Source organism: Liolophura sinensis, chromosome 13 (genome assembly GCF_032854445.1).
Source record: "Liolophura sinensis isolate JHLJ2023 chromosome 13, CUHK_Ljap_v2, whole genome shotgun sequence".
In the NCBI taxonomy this organism is placed as follows: Eukaryota; Metazoa; Mollusca; class Polyplacophora; order Chitonida; family Chitonidae; genus Liolophura; species Liolophura sinensis.
Genome location: NC_088307.1, coordinates 7,768,675 through 7,792,721, shown reverse-complemented (window position 1 = coordinate 7,792,721; position 24,047 = coordinate 7,768,675). Strand labels below are relative to the sequence as shown.

The window sequence follows — 24,047 nt, the reverse complement described above, 5'->3', positions numbered from 1 at the left end:
TGTTGGCTAAAAAACAAATTCTAGTGCAAATACCTTTATCTGGATAGTAACTAATGGTAGCTTGGAAGACCGTAAGTCAAGTTTTCTACACTGGTGCACCCATTAGCTTAGAATTGGTAGCAAGGCTACCAAAGAGTACGCCTGTATGAGACTCATAAATGCAGAACTTCAGATCAAAGCATAAAGAACTGAAATGGTGAATTTAGTAATTTACGGTAATTAGTATTCTAACAGAGCACCAACGAACGAACATCCCCCTTGCACAATTGTGCTTTATATGCATACAAAACTTCAGGTTAACACATGCAATCCTTTTTAAGATACCAGTCCTAATATTTTGATTAACAGTGATTCTAATACTAAATACATCAAATCAGGAATTCAGTAATTTACGGGATTTAATATGCACACACCCAATCAACGAAAGAATATCCCCTTCGAGCTATTGTGCTCTACATGTGTGCAAATCCTGAGCTAAATACAAACCATCCCTAACACTTTGTTTAACACTGATTCTTATGCACAATTTACTAAATTCCAGAAAAAAAAAATGACGAGAAGGTAGTTCCATTTGTTTCAAGACATAATGCTAATAATAACGACAGGCTCCAAGCCTCAAAAATGTTAACTGGCGCTCACTTTTCAGAAAAATCCGTGACTCCATCGGTTTCTAAATGCAATAAACTTAGATGTACAGCATGCATACACAGGTTAGAAGGATCAAGCTTTCAATTTGAGAAGGATGATTCTTTGTTTAATGTAAAATTTGACATGTGCTGCACTTCAAAAAAATGTCGTACATGTACTTGTTTCCGTGGGGTGTGGCAAACAATATATTGGCCAAACCTCAGATCTCCGCTCCAGACTGAGAATCCATCGACAACATATCAACAAGGAAGAATACTGTAATATTCCAGTCAGTAAGAACATATTGAACGTCATTGACTCTCTCGTTTAAAGTCTTTCCATTTTATAAAGTATTAGATGGAAAGCAATCCACCTTAGATGTAAAAGAAACTTTCTTCATAAATAAATACAACCCATGTCTCAATGGTAGTCACCGGCCCTAATACTGTATCTCATAATATGATGATGTACCACGTGCTTGTATAATTTATGTTGATTAATTTTGTCAAACAAGTTCATTTTTTACTCATTGTATATATTACTTATTGTATATGTACAAATATTATGTCACAGATTATCCCCAGGGTCATCCGTTTGATGCTAATAAAGACGCATCGTCACTAGTCGCCCTGTGGAAAGACACTCTCAGGTACTGATCACTCTATTGTTCGCTAATTAACAGCTTTATACATGTACGACCTTGATCCCAGCAACAATTTACCCATGCATTATGCCATGTACGACCTTGTTCCCAGCAAACAATTTATCCATGTATTATGCCATGTACGACCTTGTTCCCAGCAACAATTTACCCATGTATTATGCCATGTACGACCTTGTTCCCAGCAACAATTTGCCCATGTATTATGTCATGTACGACCTTGATCCCAGCAACAATTTACCCATGTATTATGTCATGTACGACCTTGATCCCAGCAACAATTTACCCATGTATTATGTCATGTACGACCTTGATCCCAGCAACAATTTACCCATGTATTATGCCATGTACGACCTTGTTCCCAGCAAACAATTTATCCATGTATTATGCCATGTAACTAAACCACTGTCTGTTTTGACATGTACGTAACATGTTCCTTATTTACTGGTAACACATATCCTGTATAAAGACCTCTGTGGACATTCATATTCATATTCCTTGAAAATAACATGAAGTTTGAAACTGCAGTTGGAATATAACAGAATGTAGAAAGTTGAGAGGCGATTTATTTTATATATATATATAGGGCATAACTCATTTTCATTAAGAATCAGTCGAACCAAAATAAACATGTCATATTTCATGCGATTGTTGCATTCAACAAATCAGATCATCTGAACGCGGTTCAATGAACAAACTTGCCCTGTCATTTTTCCACATGTGGAATTGGACCGGTCGATACGAGAAATAGTATTATGGTATAAAGCGCAAAAGTTTACAGAAGGACGGATGAATGGGCGGACAATACCCGCCATAATATAAAGGCCCGCAACGCGACCGCATAAAGAAAATTTGTGCAGACACCCAGTTATTTTGAGGAAATAAACTTTCAAAAAAAAAGCAAACCTGGAATGCATTTAGGAGGAAGAGGCCCAATCCATTCTCCAGATTGACAGCTGAGACTCAGATCTGTGATGTCAGTTGTTTCGTTTTCCCATACGTAACCATCGACACAGGAGAACGTGACGTTGATGTCATGACTAACGATGACGTCAACATCACCTGTCCCATTCTCGTAGCGCATGTCCACATTTCCCCAGGACGGTAACTTGCACGGATCTGAAAATTTCCACATGGCAGTTGAAGGTCGTACAGTCGTACGGTTTGTCACGCTCAACATAATTAGTTATTGTCTTTAATGGAGTCTTCACGATTTAAGATACTCGGGACCCACTTTGATTCACTTGATCAAACGGAAAGAACGGGCATTCGGAAAGGGAAATCAGACGATAGGACAGCCGGGTGTTCGTAAACTGTGACCGGGTATATGTGTCATGTCTGTTGTATGGTCAGTCATGTGTATGTATACTGTGACAAGGTATAAGTGCCACGTCTAGTGTCTATCCAATCATGTGTATGTATACTGTGACAAGGTATAAGTGACAGGCCTGGTGTCTGGCCAGTCAAGTGTATGTATACTGTGACAGGGTGTAAGTGTCTTGTCTGATATCTGGACAACCCTGCTCCTTCGTAATGTGACAGGGTCTAAGTGTCATGTCTTGTGTTTGGCCAGTCATGTGTATGTATACTGTGACAGGGTATAAGGTTATACTGAAGGGGGGGGGGGGGGGCTCCGTGGCTCACACAGCGTAATTACCCAGGAGCCTCACCAATGCGGTCACTGTGAGTTCATGCTGGCTTCCTCTCCGGCCGTACGCGGGAAGGTCTGCAGCAACCTGCGGATGGTCGTGGGTTTCCCCAGGGCACTGCCCCGTTTCCTCCCACCATAATGCTGACTGCCGTCGTATGAGTGAAATATTCTTGAGAACGGCGTAAAACACCAATCAAAATAAATAAATAAAATGTATGCATTCTGTGACAGGGTTAAAGTGTCATGTTTGGAGTCTGACCAGTCATGTGTATGTATACTGTGACACGCCATAAGTGTCATATCTGATGTCTGGACATATACATCACAAACAGGTGAACAGACCACTTCGACGGAATAATAGTTTTAGCGTCATCCTTGAAGTCAGGATCAAACCCGGGTCGCATCATACCAAAGACTTGTTAGAGCGTCGCTTCGGGCTTAGCACTCAGAGGTTAGTGCAAGGAAACATGATTGGGAGTCTCGGTGTCAGTATAGTGTGACGGTCATGCCTGGTGTCTTTGACATGACAGTTCAGTGGCTGTGACAATTTGGCAACATGGACACCCCTGCCACGAGAAGACACAGTATATGTACACACACCTAATGACTCCTCGTTCTCATTTAACTTGTAAATGACAACGTAAAAACAAACCTATTGATATACAAAAGTCAACTGGAAATTTATGGTACCCAATTCACCTTGCCTGAATATTAGGCGGCTTGATACTCACCTGGTTTACATTCGGGTACCATCGGCCGCCATTCGCCCAAGGAGCATTCAGCAGTGACGTTCCTTGTATAGAGAAACTCTCCATCAATGGTTAACTTGTCAATGTGATAGCCACGAGGACAGAAAACTTGCCTTATATCTCCGTCAGATGCAGGATAACCCCCTGCTCTGCCTAAATCGTCATATCCTTGACACGATTCTGTACGGGAAAATAAATTAATGTTTGCTGTGCTCGTCAATTTATTCTCATGCACATACACAATTCCATTTTTACTGGATTTTGAAAACATCATTTTTAACTTTTATACGATGGGTTGAGGATGCCGAAATGTCCGGCGTAAACCACCAAGCTTTGGCAAGCTACTGTCCCTCGTTTGACGTACATGAAAGTCACGGCACACTGTACATCCACTGGACCAGTCCTAGTCAGTACGGGTCGTCTCCGATCCTTAACGTTAAGCCTGAAGGGTCAGTTCTAGACGCTATCGGTATTAAAATTGCACGTGCAATAGTCGGTCACTACACAACGTCTAATGGATCAGTCCTAATCCGTAATCACGCTGTGTCTTATCGATAACTTAGCTACTTCTGATGGACCAGTCATAACCGGTAATCAGGCTGTGTCTTATCGATAATTCTAACACACCTCCAAAAACTTTAACACTAAAAGCACTAGTGGGCGAAGTGTGCTCAAATTGATAATCTATACATAGTTGCCGTCCTTGCCAGGAACGCTGAGACGGTTCCATTTCGCTAATGAAATAGGGGAGCTGGGTTGTGCTGTCAGAACGTCTGTTTTTTGTTGTTGTTTTTTTTTTTCAAAATTTGACAGTTCACATTTTCCGAGGACAAAAGGCCAAATGAATCTACATATAACTGGTCAGGCAGTTAAGTTTAAAGGCGAAATATGTACCGTTACAGACATCATGTGGCCAATAGGCACTTGTCTAGTGTGTGAGGTACAAAGATGTGTTATCAAACAACAAGCATTCAGGCAATATATCTGGATAAGCGCAACATGGGCAACGATGCATTTATTCAACGTCCTCTTACTAGTAACCTGTCCAAAACGACAGCTTGCTGGTATTACAAGCAAATGTCCTTACTTGACCACTGGAGTGAGCCCAGCCTAAGGAGTTACATACAGAAGCCATGTGAAAAACAACGCCGCTCTTTGAGCAGTGTGGTACCGTTGTCTCCTCCCAGTCGTCGGATATCCCCATGGCTGGTGTTAGGGCGTCTGGTTCTATAGCTACCGTCACCCACAAGCAGAGTGTGACCTTACTTGAACTTGAAGTTGTAGGCCTCAGTTTGCCGAAATCGGCTCCACACGGTCATCAAATTTTCGGCAACGCTACCATCTCAGGAAGCACCTTCCATTTCATTTTCACATGAATTTAGAGCTTTCTCTACGAAATAGTTTTGTATTAGTTCGACTTCCTTAAACGCATTATTCCTCTGTCGTCACAAAACTGTTATGTTCGAAATTAGAGGTTGAACTGACATGGAGAGGTGCTGGCGGGAAATGTGCATTTATTGGTCAATAATTATCACGTGCCTCGCTTGGATTGGATGATTTATTTCCCATCCATTCCATTGGCAAGAACTTGCCCAAAATCATAACAACAAAACCAAGACCGTCACATATTAACAAAACGGAGAGAGCGATTGTTTTCGGTGTTATTGTTTCCCCCTAATGACCCCATTATTTCATAACGATAACAGAAAAAAATATATAGAAATAAAAAGTAGTTTGCCCTGTTCAAATCACTCGGGAGACCTGCAGCCCCTCGTTCACGTTTTATTTCTTACCTACACTATCTCTGATGGACCAGTCCTAGCCAATAATCACGCTGTGTCTTATCGATTACTATGTTATCTTTAATAGACCAGTAATCATACTATGTCTGATGGCACAGTTGTAATCAATAACTACGTTACGTGTGATGCACGAGCCCTCGTCAGTAATTACGATACGTGTCATTTCTAAGCAGTACCTTTGCTACGTTCTCGTCACCGGCCAGTTCTAGCCAGTAACTATATGGGCAACTCGTGAAAAATCAGTCCTTGTCAGTAACTACGCTACATGTGATGGCCCAGCCCATGTCAGTAACTACGCTACGTCTGATGGACTAGTTCTAATCACTAACTACGCTACATGTAATGGCCCAGTCCATGCCAGTAACTACGCTACATGTGATGGCCCAATCCTTGTCAGTAACTACGCTACATGTGATGGCCCAGTCCATATCAGTAACTACACTACGTGTGATGGACCAGTCCTAATCACTAACTACGCTACATGTGATGGGCCAATCCTTGTCAGTAACTACGCTACATGTGATGGCCCAAGCCTTGTCAGTAACTACGCTACGTGTGATGGACCAGTAATTGTCGATAACTACGCTACGTGTGATGTGCCAGTCCTCGCCAGTAACTACGTTACGTGTACGGGGCCAATCCTTGTTAGTAATTACGCTACATGTGATTGGACAGTCCTTGTCAATACATACGCTACGTGTGATGGACCAGTCCTAATCACTAACTGCGCTACATGTCACTACGCTACCAGTCACTAGGCTACGTGTGATGATCCAATCCTTGTCAGTAACTACGCTACGTATGATGGGCCAGTCCTTGTCAGTAACTACGCTACGTGTGATGGACCAGTCTTATTTAGTACACTCGCTACGTGTGATGAACCAGTAACTGTCGATAACTACGCTAAGTGTAATGTGCCAGTATTCATCAGTCACGACGCTACTTCTGATGGACCAATCCACGTCAGTAACTACGCTACGTGTGATGGGCCAGCCCTTGTCAGTAACGACGCTACTTGTGATGGGCCAGTCCTCGTCAGTAACTGCGCTACGTGTGATGTGCCAGTATTCATCAGTAACGACGTTACTTGTGATGGGCCAGTCCACGTCAGTAACTACGCTAAGTGTGGAAAAGCGGTCTTCGTCAGTTCTTACGTTACGTGTCTTTACACAACAGCATTTATCTAGAAAACTTCAACACAGACGCATCTGACCCCACAACAAATTCACACTTTCAACATCATCGTCATAGGGTTCTGTAACTGGGGTGTTTCTTTCGTCACTTTATAATGAATATGACATGAGATACTCCAAAATCATTGTTTCTAACCAGGGTCACAAGCCAGAGCACTACTCGGCGACCATCTTCCGTAGACACAGTGGGTCATGTTGTTTTTCGCTATCCTGTAACCCATGTCACAAACTAGTTTAGCCGTCGCCTGGTGGGGGACACGTTTTGTAACTCTGGCCGTGTCGTCATCGGAATAGATGATTCTCCCGTGAGTAATGCTCTCCAGTAATTCACACGACTCTGTAAGCAAAGTAGAGTTTGGAAATAAACATTCTGCTATAGCTTACATGGACAGTAGACCAAAAGTACATCTACTAGGTTTGTATTAAATGAGAAGGCAATCGATTAGAGTGATTGCTTGGGGTCTAACGTCGTACTTAATTTTTCAGACATATGACGACGATAATCGATTAGACGATTAAAATTAGAGAAAACTAATGGAAACAGAAATAATCAAGGTACAAGTACAAATTCCACTATTCTGACAAAAATAATGTGTTAAATTTAAAAGAAAGTATGTATTTATGTATGCTATGGGTTTTAGGACGTGCTTAACAATTTTTGTCACGTGAGGACAAATAATACAAAGCCTTTTGTCTAAATGATGCTACTAGAATGTATTCTGTTATAGCAGCAGATTATTGTATTAAATGTAGCTCGCACATCCTTTAAATTTGACAAACATAATGTGCTAAAATAAGAGGGTATGTTAAATATTATACAGAATTACGTTACAATAACGAAATATATTCTAGCATCACTCAGACAACACACTTTTGGTTAAGATGAACACTTTATTCTTCTCATCAAGACAGAGTGAGCCTATCGCTATCAGTGCCGGAAATGAATCTCATATCACCAGAAAGACAAAAATGTATATACTTGTATGTCTTCAGCGGGTCGGGAAAACAAGATGGATCGGCGAAAAAGAAATAAACAAGAGCCACGCAATTTTACCTGCTTCACAACTGGGGACCCTGGGTTGCCATTCTCCGTAATGGCATCTGGCTTTGGAGACACCATCCTTCAAATGAAACCGTCTAGGATATTTGCATCTTATCTCGAGAGTGGAGTTGTGACTTAATTTGCCGTCCTCTGTGTATGTTTGAGATATTACTTCCTCAAACCGTTTCGCTTCGTAAAAACAAGGTTCTGTAAATTAATAAAAAATCTCAATGGTTTCCTTATGTCAAATGTCTGAAAATTCTTTATAAAAATCGTATCTTTGTTTATACTAAAGACAGAAGAACGATATAAGGGTCAAAATAATCCTTATCAACGAGTGAATGTATGCAATAAAACCATCAGTAGTTAAGCTTAATCAAATTACATTCTAAAACAATGGCATGGGCTAAAATATGCATAACTCTATGTTAAAAAAATTCAATTGGTCATGTAAAATGTCAAATTTTATACAACTAAGAAGTTAAAGAAATGTGACTGAAACAAACAGAAAACTTTTAATGATTAATTTTGCACTGCTATTGTCATAAATTACCAAAACGCGAGTATGGTGCGCATTGCCCGTTTGTGAAATTTCTAACGAAACAGACGAATAATTTCAAACTACACATGGCGTAAAGCCGCAAATGAGAATCTAAATAACCGAAGACGAAAAGATTAGAAATAGAATTTGTTTTCATTAAAAAAATTGAGGAAATCCAATGTCCTGTGGCCGTCTACAGTCGAGATTAAGACATCAGTCAGCGCGTTGACCGACTTACTGATTCACTCATGTAGGTGTAATATTGATTGTTTGATTGTTTTGTTTGATTGATTGATTTATTGATTGACTGACTTGTGAGCCCAGATGATTTATGCTTCACGCATCTTGAGAATTATTATGATTTACGTTTGACAACAGGTTTGGGGATCGACCACAATCCCAGAAGTACGTGAACTATTTTCGAGTACACTATACATGCTTATTGTGCTTTTTGGACGATGGCAGAATAGATTATGTTATTGTTATAAACTACTGTGTTATATATGACAGTCTTGTTCTGTTAGTCCCGCAGAATATACCTCTGCTGGTGCAAGGGGATATCGTTTTACCTATATGAAGATATGATGTGGTAACAACGTAATCTGTTCTGTGTTAAATTTAGCAGACTAGGGATTAGAAAAGCATAAAATTGTTGTTGAGAAAACACGTGATGGCCATCAAACAGGAGTCCTGGTGATTTTACAGGGATTAAATATCTGACAAAGCTGCGATAAAGTATTAACCTTTCGATAAAGTTGAATTCTCAAGACTTATTTATGTTCCGGTTGAATCCCAAGTTCGGTTTTTGCCTAAGACTTCAACATTCTCTATCTTGGTATTTTCCTCTCAAATCCTGTTGTAAAGTTACAAGTAAAGCAGATGTCGATCCCGAGGCAGTGAAACGGTAATCGGTTCATTTCAATTTCTTTTGTTCATCATCAAATAGTTTTATTTATTTATTTATTTATCTATTGCATTGGTATTTTATGCCGTTCTCAAAAATATTTCACTGACGGCGGCAAGCTTTATGGTGGGAGGGAATCGGGCAGAACCCCGGGGGACACCCATGATTATCCCTAAGTTGCAGACGTGGAGATATATCACACCTTAATATTGCCATGGGTGTCTTATTTAGATTGAAAATAAAGGCCAAATAAATAGATGTCTGTCAGAATATTGCGTTTCAGCAAAGTTTCATAAATTTCACAGGGTTGTATCAATGCCTGTGTTAAATCAGACTAGTGAATCAGGTCCCACGGGTTAATGTTTATATTTGTGCCTGGATTAACTCAGACTGGTGAATCAAGTGCCACGGGTTAATGTTTATATCTGTGCCTGGATTAACTCAGACTAGTGAATCAAGTGCCACGGGTTAATGTTTGTATCAATGCCTGGATTAACTCAGGTGAATCAAGTGTCACGACTTAATGTTTGTATCAGTGCCTGGATTAACTCAAACTGGTGAATCAAGTGCCACGGGTTAATGTTTGTATCAGTGCCTGGATTAACTCAGACTGGTGAATCAAACGGGTTAATGTTTGTATCAGTGCCTGGAGTAACTCAGACTGGTGAATCAAGCGTCACGAGTTAATGTTTGTATCAATGCTTGGATTAACTCAGACTAGTGAATTCAGTGTCACGGGTAAATGTTTGTATCAATGCTTGTATTAACTCAGACTGGTGAATTCAGTGTCACGGGTAAATGTTTGTATCAATGCCTGGATTAACTCAGACTAGTGAATCAAGTGTCACAGGTTAATGTTTCATCAGTGCCTGGATTAACTCAGGTGAATCAAGTGTCACGGGTAAAAGTTTGTATCAATGCTTGGATTAACTCAGACTAGTGAATTCAGTGTCACGGATAAATGTTTGTATCAGTGCTTGGATTAACTCAGACTGGTGAATCAAGTGTCACGGGTAAATGTTTGTATCAGTGCTTGGATTAACTCAGGCTGGTGAATCAAGTGTCACGGGTTAATGTTTGTATCAATGCCTGGATTAACTCAGACTGGTGAATCAAGTGTCACGGGTAAATGTTTGTATCAATGCCTGGATTAACTCAGACTAGTGAATCAAGTGTCGCGGGTTAATGTTTATATGAGTGCCTGGATTAACTTAGTCAAGTGAATCAAGCGTCACGACTTAATGTTTGTATCAATGCCAGGGTGAATTCAACTAGTGAATCAAGTGTCGCGGGTAAATGTTTGTATCAGTGGTTGGATTAACTCAGACTGGTGAATCATGTGTCACGGATAAATGTTTGTATCAATGCCTGGATTAACTCAGACTGGTGAATCAAGTGTCACGAGTTAATGTTTGTACCAATGCCTGGATTAACTCAGACAGGTGAATCAAGTGTAACGGGTAAATGTTTGTATCAATGCCTGGGTGAATTCAACTAGTGAATCAAGTGTCACGGGTTAATGTTTGTATCAATGCCTGGATTAACTCAGACTAGTAAATCAAGTGTCACGGGTTAATGTTTGTATCAATGCCTGGATTAACTCAGACTGGTGAATCAAGTGTTACGGGTTAATGTTTGTATCAATGCCTGGATTAACTCAGACTAGTTAATCAAGTGTCACGGGTTAATGTTTGTATCAGTGCCTGGATTAACTCAGACTGGTGAATCAAGTGTCACCAGTTAATGTTTGTATCAATGCCTGGATTAACATAGGCTGGTGAATCAAGTGTTACGGGTTAATGTTTGTATCAATGCCTGGGTTAACTCAGACTGGTAAATCAAGGGTCACAGGTTAATGTTTGTATCAAAGCTTGGGTTAAATCAGCCTGGTGCCACAACTTAATGTTTGCATTCATGCCCGGAGTTAACTCACATTATAGATTCAAGTGCCACAGGTTAATGTTTGCGTTAATGTGTGGTTTACAAAGCCTTCGTTCAGACAATTACTTACCAGACTCACATTGAAGATTTCCATTGATTTCCCACGTGGTGTTGTAACATGTCAATTGCGGACTGATTCCCTTATGAACAGTTCTATATCCCTTTCTACATTGCAATTTCAGAATAGCGTCGTGCTCGAATCTAGTAGCTGTTGAGTCATCCATCACTTCCATACCCAGGGGTAAATCTTTTGGATACGAACAATAATCTGAAGTGTGATGAATGAAAAGTGAATTGGCAGAGAGTCTGCCTGGACGATTGGGTAAGCTATTGATTAATTACGTTTCGTCATTAATTAAGCCCACAAAATTATTTTTGTGGGCTTCCGTAAATAAGAATATTGTCTCGTAAATATAGGCAGGCAATAAAGCGTCTATGTTTTTGTTGACTGACTGATTGATTTATTTATTTATGTATGCTCAGTGTAAGCAATGGTTTAGCTCACGCCAGCTGAACTCTCCGTGGGTAAGGCTCAGCCCCGCTCCTATTCAACTGTAAAAGGAAAGTTTTGCTGACTTTACCACTCTAACACATCCTTACATCTGGTATACACTGATTCCCTGACTCACCCACTGTGTAGACAAGTTAAATTCGACGCCGGTAAACCACCGTTTAACCAGCCAATTAAATTTTTAAATCGGACAAGTCAATCTGAAGTCCGCCATGTTTTGGATACGAGCTTTCGGCGAAGTAAAAGCTACTTGTATGAAAGATAGTGTTGGCCACAAACTCCAATGGCTACTTACTGGCTGACTCACTAAATGACTAAATCACTGATTGGCTGACTCGTGCATTGGCTCTTTCACTGTTTAGTAATCGTTGAATCTTTCAGTTGCGGAACAGGCTATTCGTCCAATGATCCAGTCAGTAGACTGTTCGTTCAGTGTTTCATTAACAGAAAGGCTAATCAACGGATTTATTAACGGATTAACTGATAGTTGGTTGGATGATTACAGATAAGGTATTCTCAGCTTAGATCCTCGTTCCCATTTTCTTTAACTCCATTTAACTTAGTCTGCTCATTAGATTGCTCTGATAGCACAGTGCAGAATGGAAACACACAATCAGGAATTCTGTTATATTTTTATTTTGAAACTTAACGGCTTTAGTTACAACCGCGAGAGAACTCTCCAAGAGATATTCTGATAACACGTTTTACACAGCAAACCAGCCGCTAGGCATGTTGTTTCTGCAGTGTTTGTCCCTATTCGTAGAGGGGGAGTGGAAAGTGATTATGCCATCAGATTTTGCCTGTCGACGTATTTCTTAGTGAACAGCTGGATCCCATACTCGCACACAAATTAGTCTATACTTTCGTATTTGGTCTAGGACACACGCGTGTGAACAAATGGATTGTAGATTTCATGACAAATTATGCGACACTATATGTATTTGGTCGCTAAGACACGCGTGTGAACAAATGGATTGTAGATTTGATGACAAATTAGGCTGTACTATATGTATTTGGTCTCTAAGACACGCGTGTGAACAAATGCATTCTAGATTTCATGACAAATTAGCCTATGCTATATGTATTTGGTCTCTAAGACACACACGTGTGAACAACTGGATTCTATATTTCAGGACAAATTAGGTTATACTATACTATACAGACAAATTAGGCCATACTCTTGTATTTGCTCTCAAGGACACACATCTATGAACGACTGAATCCTACATTCGCAGATAAATTAGGCTATATACCTGTATTTTAGGTACACTTTGGGGAATAATTTAAATCTACGTTTATTTAAATCCCGCTTTTCATTAGTTTTCTTGTGGTTATATCCAAGAATTAACAAAAACTAGAATAGTCTGCCTGAAAATATAAGACAGCATCATTCCGACAAATCTAAGCGACAGTTATCGACAATAAAGCCAGATATTAACTCAAGTATAAACAGTTTTTCAGTTATGCCTCCATCCTCCATTGTAGAATGAGAATGGGATCTTGCATTCTTCATGCTGATGTGTTAAGTTATAATATCGTTGCATGTCAGGCTTGTGGATTTTGTGGTCGCTGGAAGCAGGACGTGGAACATTTCCTTTTTATTTGTCCCGCTCACGCCTGTCAGAGGAAGCACATGCTCCTTACGTTTGTAACTACTTTGTGTCCTGGTATACACAGATCAATGATATCATCTAACATATTCTGTCAAAAAACATATAATTAATTTACTGTTGAAAGGCTCAACTTACTTGGACCAAAGTGATAATGTATTCTTCCTTAAGAACGTGCACACTTACATAAATGCCACAGACAGATCTAGAGAGAATTAATCTAGAAACGATTAACTGATAATTAAAAAATTAAGCCTACATACTTATTACTTTTTTCGTTTACATTTTATTATTTACAGTTACATAACAATGTATATAATGTTGGTAAAGCTGTAGTGTTAAACCCTAGTAATTGTACAAGGTCACATGTATATATGTTCCATATACTTTTGTATTGTTTAGGGAGGAGGCTCACTTGTGGAAAATGGCTATTGGGAATCCTCGATAAATAAATAAAGAATTGAATCCAAGTATTTGGTCTGAAGCACACAGACCCGTGAACGACTGGATCTTAGATTCGCAGAAAATTCCATGTAAGCCACTAGGTCTCAGTGAAACCAGAATATTCAATCCCCTCTGATCTCTGACAAAAAGACCGATGAACGGTAACATACACCCGGTAAACCAATTGAAGGGACTAAAGTTAAACGCAAACAGTCTCCTACTTACTTTTTTTGCACCAGGGTTTTCTACCAGTCCATCTGCCATATACACAGGTTCTGTTCTGGTAATAAGAGAGAGTATAGCCTGGATCACAGGAATATCGGATTCGGGATCCGTGTTCCAGTCCGTCAAACGTTGTGATCCCATGATTCAGCTGAGACGGCGTTTGTTCACATGACTCTGCAGTCAGAAACAAGTATAACGTGTCGTGATATATAAGTACAAAGTAGCACTCAGGGCTGGGCGAAGAGTTTGCCCATTTCAGTTATGGTATGTACCCAATTTTTTAAATTTTAGCAAGTTAGTATCGTGCACATATACGTGTACGTTTTCATGAAAAATATCACAGTTTCACATGATCAAAATAAGAAATAATCATTCTTTCCTAAACTTGAGATAGAATGATTGAGAAATGCATAAATATACTTTCCAATTTCAACGAGGAATCTCACCAATAGAAAAATGTAACACCAGACAAAATACATTGATTAATCAAAATACTAGGTTTTCGGTCGTGTTAATGTTCACGAAAAACAAAAACGTGACCACTAGCCATACTAATTCACGAACATTAATTAACGGATTGATGTGCCTGAACCAAGCACCGTCAGTATTCAGTACGCTCTCACTCCGTATGGACTCCTAGTAATAATAACAAGTGGACGATACTGGTGTGGCCGTTTGCTCAGTGCACTGTTCTTTGAAGACTAGTTGTCTTCTATAAATATTGTGTATATCTGTGTACGCCACAGATGGAAAAGTTCGTCGAAGTTCTGTGGTTCACAGAGGGTACCTCGGTTGTCTCCACCTATAAAACTAACAGACTTTGTGAAACTGTAAATTCTTGAGAATGACGTTAAACAGCAGTTCAACATATAAGCCCGAGGACACACTGATGTAATTCAAAATAACACCTGGTGTTAAACAACAGTTAAAAAAATAAAACTGAAAAAAAAAATTAACACCAGGAACTGAAATCGGTGTTTCCACCCCACTAATGTAGTCATGCAGTAGTAATTTTAATAGCTTCCCCATCAACCGCTAACGGAAGCCTACGTGGCTCAATTGACTAGCGCGCTAGCGCAGCGTAATGAGCGAGGAGCCTCTCACCAATGCGGTCGCTGTGAGTTCAACTCCAGCTCATGCTGGCTAACACTAAATCAAATAGATAAATCAACCGCTATCCAGCCACGATGGCTCACTTTTTAAAGCGTCCGCTTCGGCGGCGGTAGATCCAGGATCAGTACTGGTTCGGGTCATATCTAAGACCTTAAAAGAGGAAGTTGTAGCTTCTTCGCTTGGCGTTTAGCATTAAGGGGATAGTGCAACGACTCGTTGACCCGTATCAGTATAATGGCTCTGGTGGGGCGGCTTACTTGCCTTCGGTAAATCGTCTCAGTGAAGCAGCACTAGATAAAAGCACATTGCACGTACATCCACTATATGGACTCCTTCATCGTCAAAATTGTGAAGTACGACGTTAAACCCTAAGCACTCACTCACTCATTCATCAACAGCTCTGAATCCTTACATTCACCATTCTGGAATTAAATCCTCTTGCTTGTGCTGTCTTCAAAGTGTCACAGCTGTACGCGACGAAAACAGGTTTCCCCTGATCTTAAAGTAATTCATATCACCTCATTATGCGCGACCGTAAAACAAATAAAGGTCCTAACGTCGAAATTAACTCAAATGTAACGGGCGCATCCACTTGTACAGCATCCGAATAGCGCAAACCACTATTTTCGAATCACGTGTGTCCGTTAATTGACACGTGACTCGGTTGCTCTTACTCAAAAGTAATATCGTACTCATTTTCAACAATAGATGCTTGCGGTACAGTTCTTTCTATTCATTATTGTAACAAAAGGTTAATATCCGGACTCACAAAAAAGTTGACAATCGTGCTCTCAAAGGTGTAATCTTTTTGGTTTCAATCCATACCTTCCACAAGTTCAATCTTACTCCGGACAATGCCTTGTGCGGCGGAATCGTCGCCTATCGAACATGGCGGTTAGCAAAGTTTGGTTTACTTTCGATGCTACAGGTACATTTGTATTAATTGTCACTTGACGGTCTTTATTATTCACGGATAACTAGGCGGTAAGAAGTCAAAATTGCTGTGGGATTAAAGGAAATGTCTTTTTGTAGCGTAGAACATTGAGAAGTTGACGACAGCAGGCTCGAAAAGTTCGATTAATGGTTAATCAATTGAAGAGTCCAGATCGGTATTTCTGAAGGCTAAGCTGGGAAGACTGAAGCAGATCTCCGATCTATGTACATGCAGTACATTTACTCTGGTGGTAATTACTCTCACTGCTAGCCAAAAAATTATATCCATGTTTCAGAAGCACAAAGGCATACCGTATTGCTTTATAATCTCCGAATTGGACAAATCCAGAATTCCGGCCGTACAACGTTCAAATCGTACAAGTAGAGAGATTCAGCAATACAACTCTCTAATTGTACATCTAAAGTTCCTAAATTACCACGTTCAAATCACACGAAAAATCTTGCTTTACAACCATCAAATTGCACCAAGAGATCCCATTTTACAGTCTTCAAATAGTGTAGGATTATCTCGCTTTGCAAAGTTCATATCATACAAAACGATTTCGCTTTACAACCCTTAAATTGAACAAAATTATCACGATTTCCAAAAAGGTCAAAAACATTTCATATTGTGGCATTTCAAATGAAAAAAATATCAAATATACCCACTTGGTTCGCACTTTGGTTCACTGTCCCAAGCGCCATCCACACAAGTCATCTTTCTGTAGCCCTCGTATGTGTTTGCTTCTGGAATTAGACTGTAACGCCATTCGCACTTGACATAGAGACTCATTCCACTTTCTACCCTGTCCTCGTAGAACCGGGTATATCTGGCATAACTGTAATAATCTTCGTTTAGTTGTCGCACATCGCCCTTGCTCACACGGGGTACCTCGCAGGTATCTGTGAAGTTATTCAGTCATGTAGGCCTACTACATATTTATTACGAACACCCATGTATTTCATTTCTTAGAGCAACAGGTAATGTCATGTTGTCATACACCGACAACAGGTGGATTTATACAAAATTTTTCCCCATTTATGAACTTTCTAACAAAACTGAAGAATCATTTCAAATTACATATGGCGTAAAAGCGGAAGTTGGAATCTAAATAACCGAGGATGAAAGTCATATTTGGAATCTGCACGAAATCGCCTTTGAGATGATGCGTATTTTTTATTTATGAATAGGATCCCCTTCAACAGAGCCACCATCGTGAAAGAACTAAATAATAATGAAAGCAATGTTAAATCAACAGCAGACAAACTAACTCAGCTAATGCATGAGATACACTAAAGTTATTTTTACCAATGCATGCAGGAATCTTCTGGGACCATTTGTTATCCCCAACGCAGAATGCTGTCTTCTTTCCGATCAGAGTCCGGCCGGCCTCACAGCTGTAAATGTATCAGAATTTAGGCGCCTAAACGGACATTTCCGCACCAGGCATTAATAATGATGGCCGTTAAGGCACAATAATAGCAATGCCAACATTCCGAAGAGCGTTCATAGCAAACCACCAATGATATATTGGAAAGTATATAAACTACGAAATTAGGACAAAATTAGGACGGATTCACGCAAAGAAAGACAGACAACAGTTTTCAATGTTATTGGAAATTCGCAAGGAATGTGCAAAGTACTTATCTCATTTGCTCCTAAATTGCAACTGATTGTATATTCTGAAACTCGCGTAGATTAAAATCGGATTATTATCAGATACCGTTGCTCAGATCAGAATTTATTTATTTACTTACTTGCTTTCAATACTTATTTATTTATTTATTTTGTATGATGCTTACGTATCTCATATACACGACAGCGCCCAGAATTATGGTGGAAGGAAAAACCAGAGACTGAACTTGATGTACCAGACAACCATATACACAACCTTTAATACATTCTTATTTTCAGGGTGAGTTTTGTATTCTTGTCCTGTTTCAATCTCTAGGACACACAAGCTACGGGTTCAGACCCAGCCTTGACCAAGGAATTTATATAATCTTTTGCCCTCACTGCTTGTTGAGCCTTGGTGACAGTAATAATTAGGTTGCTGGGAGACTTCCCACGTACGGCTGGAGAAGAAGCCAGCATGAGCGCATTGGTGAGAGGCTCCTGGGTCATTGCGTGCTGGCGTGCTAACCCCCTCGGCCACGCAGGCGCCATAGATAAAAAGTAATTAAATATATTAATACATATTCTTGAAATGTGCATAAAGCTTTCTCTTTAACATTTAAATCAGATCCACGTGACTTGCAGTAACCATGCGACCACTGGCTCTTTCTTCACGTACTTCACCTGACTGGTATAAACACATTTGCACCCACTTGCTCTTTCTTCAGGGGGGGCCTCCGTGGCTCAGTCGGTTAAAGCGCTAGCGCAGCGTAATGACCCAAGAGTCTCTCACCAATGCGGTCGCTGTGAGTTCAAGTCCAGCTCATGCTGGCTTCCTCTCTGACCGTACGTGGGAAGGTCATCTAGCAGCCCGCGGATGATCGTGGGTTTCCCCCGGGCTCAGCCCTGTTTCCTCCCACCGTAATGCTGGCCGCCGTCGTATAAGTGAAATATTCTTGAGTACGGCGTAAAACACCAATCAAAAAAAAAAAAAAAAAAAATCTTCCTTCACGTCCTTCACGTGACTGGTATAAACACACATGCACCCACTGGTTCTTCCTTCACGTCCTTCACGTGACTGGTATAAACACACTTGCACCCACTGGTTCTTCCTTCAGGTCCTTCACCTGACTGGTATAAACACACATGCACCCACTGGTTCTTCCTTCACGTCCTTCACGTGACTGGTATAAACACACATGCACCCACTGGTTCTTCCTTCAGGTCCTTCACCTGACTGGTATAAACACACATGCACCCACAGGTTCTTCCTTCACGTCCTTCACGTGACTGGTATAAACACACTTGCACCCACTGGTTCTTCCTTCAGGTCCTTCACCTGACTGGTATAAACACACATGCACCCACAGGTTCTTCCTTCACGTCCTTCACATGACTGGTATAAACACACTTGCACCCACTGGTTCTTCCTTCAGGTCCTTCACCTGACTGGTATAAACACACTTGCACCCACTGGTTCTTCCTTCACGTCCTTCACGTGACTGGTATAAACACACTTGCACCCACTGGTTCTTCCTTCACGTCCTTCACGTGACTGGTATAAACACACATGCACCCACTGGTTCTTCCTTCAGGTCCTTCACGTGACTGGTATAAACACACATGCACCCACAGGTTCTTCCTTTACGTCCTTCACGTGACTGGTATAAACACACTTGCACCCACTGGTTCTTCCTTCAGGTCCTTCACCTGACTGGTATAAACACACTTGCACCCACTGGTTCTTCCTTCAGGTCCTTCACCTGACTGGTATAAACACATTTGCACCCACTGGTTCTTCCTTCACGTCCTTCACGTGACTGGTATAAACACACATGCAGCCACTGGTTCTTCCTTCAGGTCCTTCACGTGACTGGTATAAACACACACGCGTCCACTGGCTCTTTCTTCAGGTCCTTCACGTGACTGGTATAAACACACCTGCACCCTTTTGCTCTTTCTTCAGCTCCTTCACCTGACTGGTATAAACACACATGCACCCACTGGTTCTTCCTTCACGTCCTTCACGTGACTGGTATAAACACACCTGCACCCACTTGCTCTTTCTTCAGCTCCTTCACCTGACTGGTATAAACACATTTGCACCCACTGGTTCTTCCTTCAGGTCCTTCACGTGACTGGTATAAACACACATGCAGTCACTGGTTCTTCCTTCAGGTCCTTCACGTGACTGGTATAAACACACACGCGTCCACTGGCTCTTTCTTCAGGTCATTCAAGAGACTGGTATAAACACACATGCACCCACAGGTTCTTCCTTCAGGTCCTTCACGTGACTGGTATAAACACACTTGCACCCACTGGTTCTTCCTTCAGGTCCTTCACCTGACTGGTATAAACACACACGCACCCACAGGTTCTTCCTTCACGTCCTTCACCTGATTGGTATAAACACACATGCACCCACTGGTTCTTCCTTCAGGTCCTTCACGTGACTGGTATAAACACACCTGCACCCACTTGCTCTTTCTTCAGCTCCTTCACCTGACTGGTATAAACACACATGCACCCACTGGTTCTTCCTTCAGGTCCTTCACGTGACTGGTATAAACACACACGCGTCCACTGGCTCTTTCTTCAGGTCCTTCACGTGACTGGTATAAACACACCTGCACCCACTGGTTCTTCCTTCAGGTCCTTCACGTGACTGGTATAAACACACATGCACCCACTGGTTCTTCCTTCAGGTCCTTCACGTGACTGGTATAAACACACATGCACCCACACTGGTTCTTCCTTCAGGTCCTTCACCTGACTGGTATAAACACACATGCACCCACAGGTTCTTCCTTCACGTCCTTCACGTGACTGGTATAAACACACATGCACCCACTGGTTCTTCCTTCAGGTCCTTCACGTGACTGGTATAAACACACCTGCACCCACTTGCTCTTTCTTCAGCTCCTTCACCTGACTGGTATAAACACACATGCACCCACTGGTTCTTCCTTCAGGTCCTTCACGTGACTGGTATAAACACACACGCGTCCACTGGCTCTTTCTTCAGGTCCTTCACGTGACTGGTATAAACACACCTGCACCCACTGGTTCTTCCTTCAGGTCCTTCACGTGACTGGTATAAACCACACCTGCACCCACTTGCTCTTTCTTCAGCTCCTTCACCTGACTGGTATAAACACACATGCACCCACTGGTTCTTTCTTCAGCTCCTTCACGTGACTGGTATAAACACACACGCGTCCACTGGCTCTTTCTTCACGTCCTTCACGTGACTGGTATAAACACACCTGCACCCACTTGCTCTTTCTTCAGCTCCTTCACGTGACTGGTATAAACACACATGCAGCCACTGGTTCTTCCTTCAGGTCCTTCACGTGACTGGTATAAACACACACGCGTCCACTGGCTCTTTCTTCACGTCCTTCACGTGACTGGTATAAACACACTTGCACCCACTGGTTCTTCCTTCAGGTCCTTCACCTGACTGGCATAAACACACATGCACCCACTTGCTCTTCTTTCAGCTCCTTGACCTGACTGGTATAAAAACACATGAAACCCACTAGTTCCTCCATCCGGTCCTTCAAATGACTGATATAAAGGCACGTGCGCCCACTGATTCTTCCTGAGGCTTGAGGAGGCCTGGTCGCTTTGCATTGTTTTAGTGTGACTGTATGTTAAATGTGATGACAAAACAGCATTTAGACTGATTCTAGAATTCTAGATCAGTGACGTCTAATAAACTGCAATTAACATCATTGCATTTTTTTAACCAATTCTGTTTAAGCTATGGTGCTAATTGGCATGTAAATTGCTACTCTTTATGTATTTACATGAACAGTTAGAATAACACCCTGACTGAGGTAAACTGACAAGAGGCTGTATTTCACCGGTTACGTGTGACCATTTTCCAGCTATTACACTGTCTTCGCTGCTCTGGTTTTATTCCCTAAGCTGTACGTCTTTAATTATATTGTATTCTTGCACAAACCAGGGTTCTGCTGATGGACTAAGCATCCCCGAGGCTTGAACCCTTGGCATCGTTTTATTGTGATCGTGTGTTAAATGAAATGACAAAACAGCATTTTGAGTCATTCTAGACCAGTGACATCTAACAAATTGCAATTAATATCACTGAATTTATTTTTTGCCTAATTCTGCTTAAGCCATAGTGCAATGGCGTGTAAATTGATACTATTTATACATTTATATGGACAGTTAGAACCAAACCCTTGCTGAGTTACACTGACAAGAGGGTGTGTTTCACCAGTTACGTGTGACCATTTGCCAGCTATCACACTGTCGTCGCTGCTCTGGTTTTACTCTGTACATCTTTAATTATATTTGTCAATCCGTTATTTCGTCGTTCATTAACCTGATGCCAACTAGATATTGTTTTGTCTCGATTGAGTTTGAAACAATCGCTTGAATCACGCGGGAGGCCTGGTGGAAGCTGTGTTGTGGGAATAATCCTAATTTACCCCCCCCCCCCGCCCCCCCGCCCCCACGACCCCCAAGCCATCGAGGGCCTCCGTGGCCAAGAGGTTTAGCACGCCAGCGCGACGCAGTGACCTCGCACCAATGTGGTCGCTGTGAGTTCTAGTCCAGTTCATGCTCGTTTTGTCTCCGGTCATTCGTGGGAAGGTCTGCCAGCAACCTACGGATGGTTATGGGTTTCCCCCGGGCCCTGTTCAGTTTTCCACCCCCATAATTCTGACCTCCATCGTTAAAGTGAAATATTCTTGAGTACGACGTAAAACACCAAATCCAAAAACAAGCCATGGGCCGCTGACCGATAACATTGCAAGCTCGAAATCAGTTTTGGTGAATTCGGCTGAAGTTAGACGCTCTAATTGTAATGTGTGCCTCATAACACAAATAGCGTTGGTAAAAATATGTTAGAAATAAATTTTTTTGCAATTGTTGACAAACATAAACACTTACCTAAATATGGCTATGTCTCCATACTTTATGGGCGTCTTGACAGTCACACTGCCATACTCAAGCATCGGCTTCGCGCATTCAATTTCTACAATAAGAAATTATGTGCAAAATTTACACCTAATTTAGTTTTAAAGGGAGACAAATATTATTTGATTGGTGTTTTACGCCGTACTCAAGAATATTCACTTATACGACGGCGGCCAGCATTACGGTGGGAGGAAACAGGGCTGAGCCCGGGGGAAACCCACGATCATCCGCGGGCTGCTAGATGACCTTCCCACGTTACGGTCAGAGAGGAAGCCTGCATGAGCTGGACTTGAACTCACAGCGCCGCATTGTGAGAGGCTCCTTGGTCATTATACGTTCGCTAGCCCGCTAACCACCTGAGCCACCGAGGCCCCTCGTGATAGCATTTCAACGACACTCTATTCATATCACTTAAGATAAGACCTGTAAATTCCTATCGTTTATATCAATATATTTGTATAAAAATACATTTTTGCTTTGTAACAAACTGATTAATATACATATTACTATGAATATTAGATGCCCATAGTTTAGTCTGTATTTAAAGGAAAATAAATATGTTTAAAACAAATTTTCAAGCTTTTGAGTAAAGTTTGTTTGGTTATTTCCCTTGTCCTTTACCTTTGCAACTGTTACCCTCTCCGCTCCATGTCTTGTCACCTTGGCAACTTCTCGTCTCTGGTCCAACCAGGCGGAAGCCCTCGTCGCAGATGACTCGTGCAGTAGCTCCAAATTCCAGTCCATCGGTTGGACTTTACCATGTTTAGGTGGGGAGAGGCGAGGGCAACGAACAGCTACAAAACCAACAACAAGGGATTGGTCATATTGTCATTTGATTTATTCATTCTTCAATGGTTACCTCGCTTCTCTGTCCACAGACAAATGCTGACACTATGTTCCTTGTGGATATACAACTTCTTGGATTGATTGTAGTTAGTAACATCATTATCTTATCAAGTGGCTGACATAATTGGAGTACTGAGTTTAAATGTAACAATTAGAGTTACTAGACGTGTATCCATAAGGAACGCAGTGTTAGCGTATTCCGCCAAGAACTTCTAATTGCTGGAAGCAGATACTGATAAATGGATGGATTGAATGCTCATTTCATTGACTGAATTTATTTTATTTATTGGTGTCTTACGCGACAGCAGCCTTGGAAGCGAATAGGGCAGAGTCCGGTTGAATCTATACGTCGAAACAGACATTCGTATACCAGAAGACAACTAATAAGTCAATTATCGCAAGGCCAAGTACCAAAATGATGTATAACACAAACCACAAAAGAACTAAGAAATTATATAAAGACGAAAATAGGACGGAATCCTGCAAAGAGAAGCAGTCAACAGTTTTAATGATGTTTAACAGGCGCAAGGTATGTTCTAGGCAACTAAGTGAAATCAGCATTCAAATCGTGTACCACGCTAGAATATCAGTTCACGATAACAAAATATGTATCTCAGTTGCGCTTTGATAGCAACTGCTCATGTATCCAGCGTGGAGATCTGATTCAAAACGATGAATATACAGCC

General features: G+C 41.2%; 1 protein-coding gene across 1 annotated transcript in view; it reads right to left on the bottom strand.

Annotated features, from left to right (window-relative positions):
• Positions 1 to 23,269, bottom strand: part of LOC135480743 (sushi, von Willebrand factor type A, EGF and pentraxin domain-containing protein 1-like) — a 35,147-nt gene extending 11,878 nt beyond the window's left edge. Inside the window, exons 1-10 of the mRNA XM_064760663.1 lie at positions 23,137 to 23,269; positions 22,489 to 22,573; positions 17,257 to 17,345; positions 16,617 to 16,850; positions 13,902 to 14,075; positions 11,182 to 11,379; positions 7,738 to 7,932; positions 6,820 to 7,020; positions 3,671 to 3,868; positions 2,195 to 2,407 (exon numbers count right to left, since the gene is read on the bottom strand). Of these exons, the coding sequence (XP_064616733.1) occupies positions 2,195 to 2,407; positions 3,671 to 3,868; positions 6,820 to 7,020; positions 7,738 to 7,932; positions 11,182 to 11,379; positions 13,902 to 14,075; positions 16,617 to 16,850; positions 17,257 to 17,345; positions 22,489 to 22,553 (1,567 nt within the window). The 5' untranslated portion in view covers positions 22,554 to 22,573; positions 23,137 to 23,269. The remainder of the gene's footprint in view (positions 1 to 2,194; positions 2,408 to 3,670; positions 3,869 to 6,819; positions 7,021 to 7,737; positions 7,933 to 11,181; positions 11,380 to 13,901; positions 14,076 to 16,616; positions 16,851 to 17,256; positions 17,346 to 22,488; positions 22,574 to 23,136) is intronic.
• Positions 23,270 to 24,047: the final 778 nt, after the last annotated feature.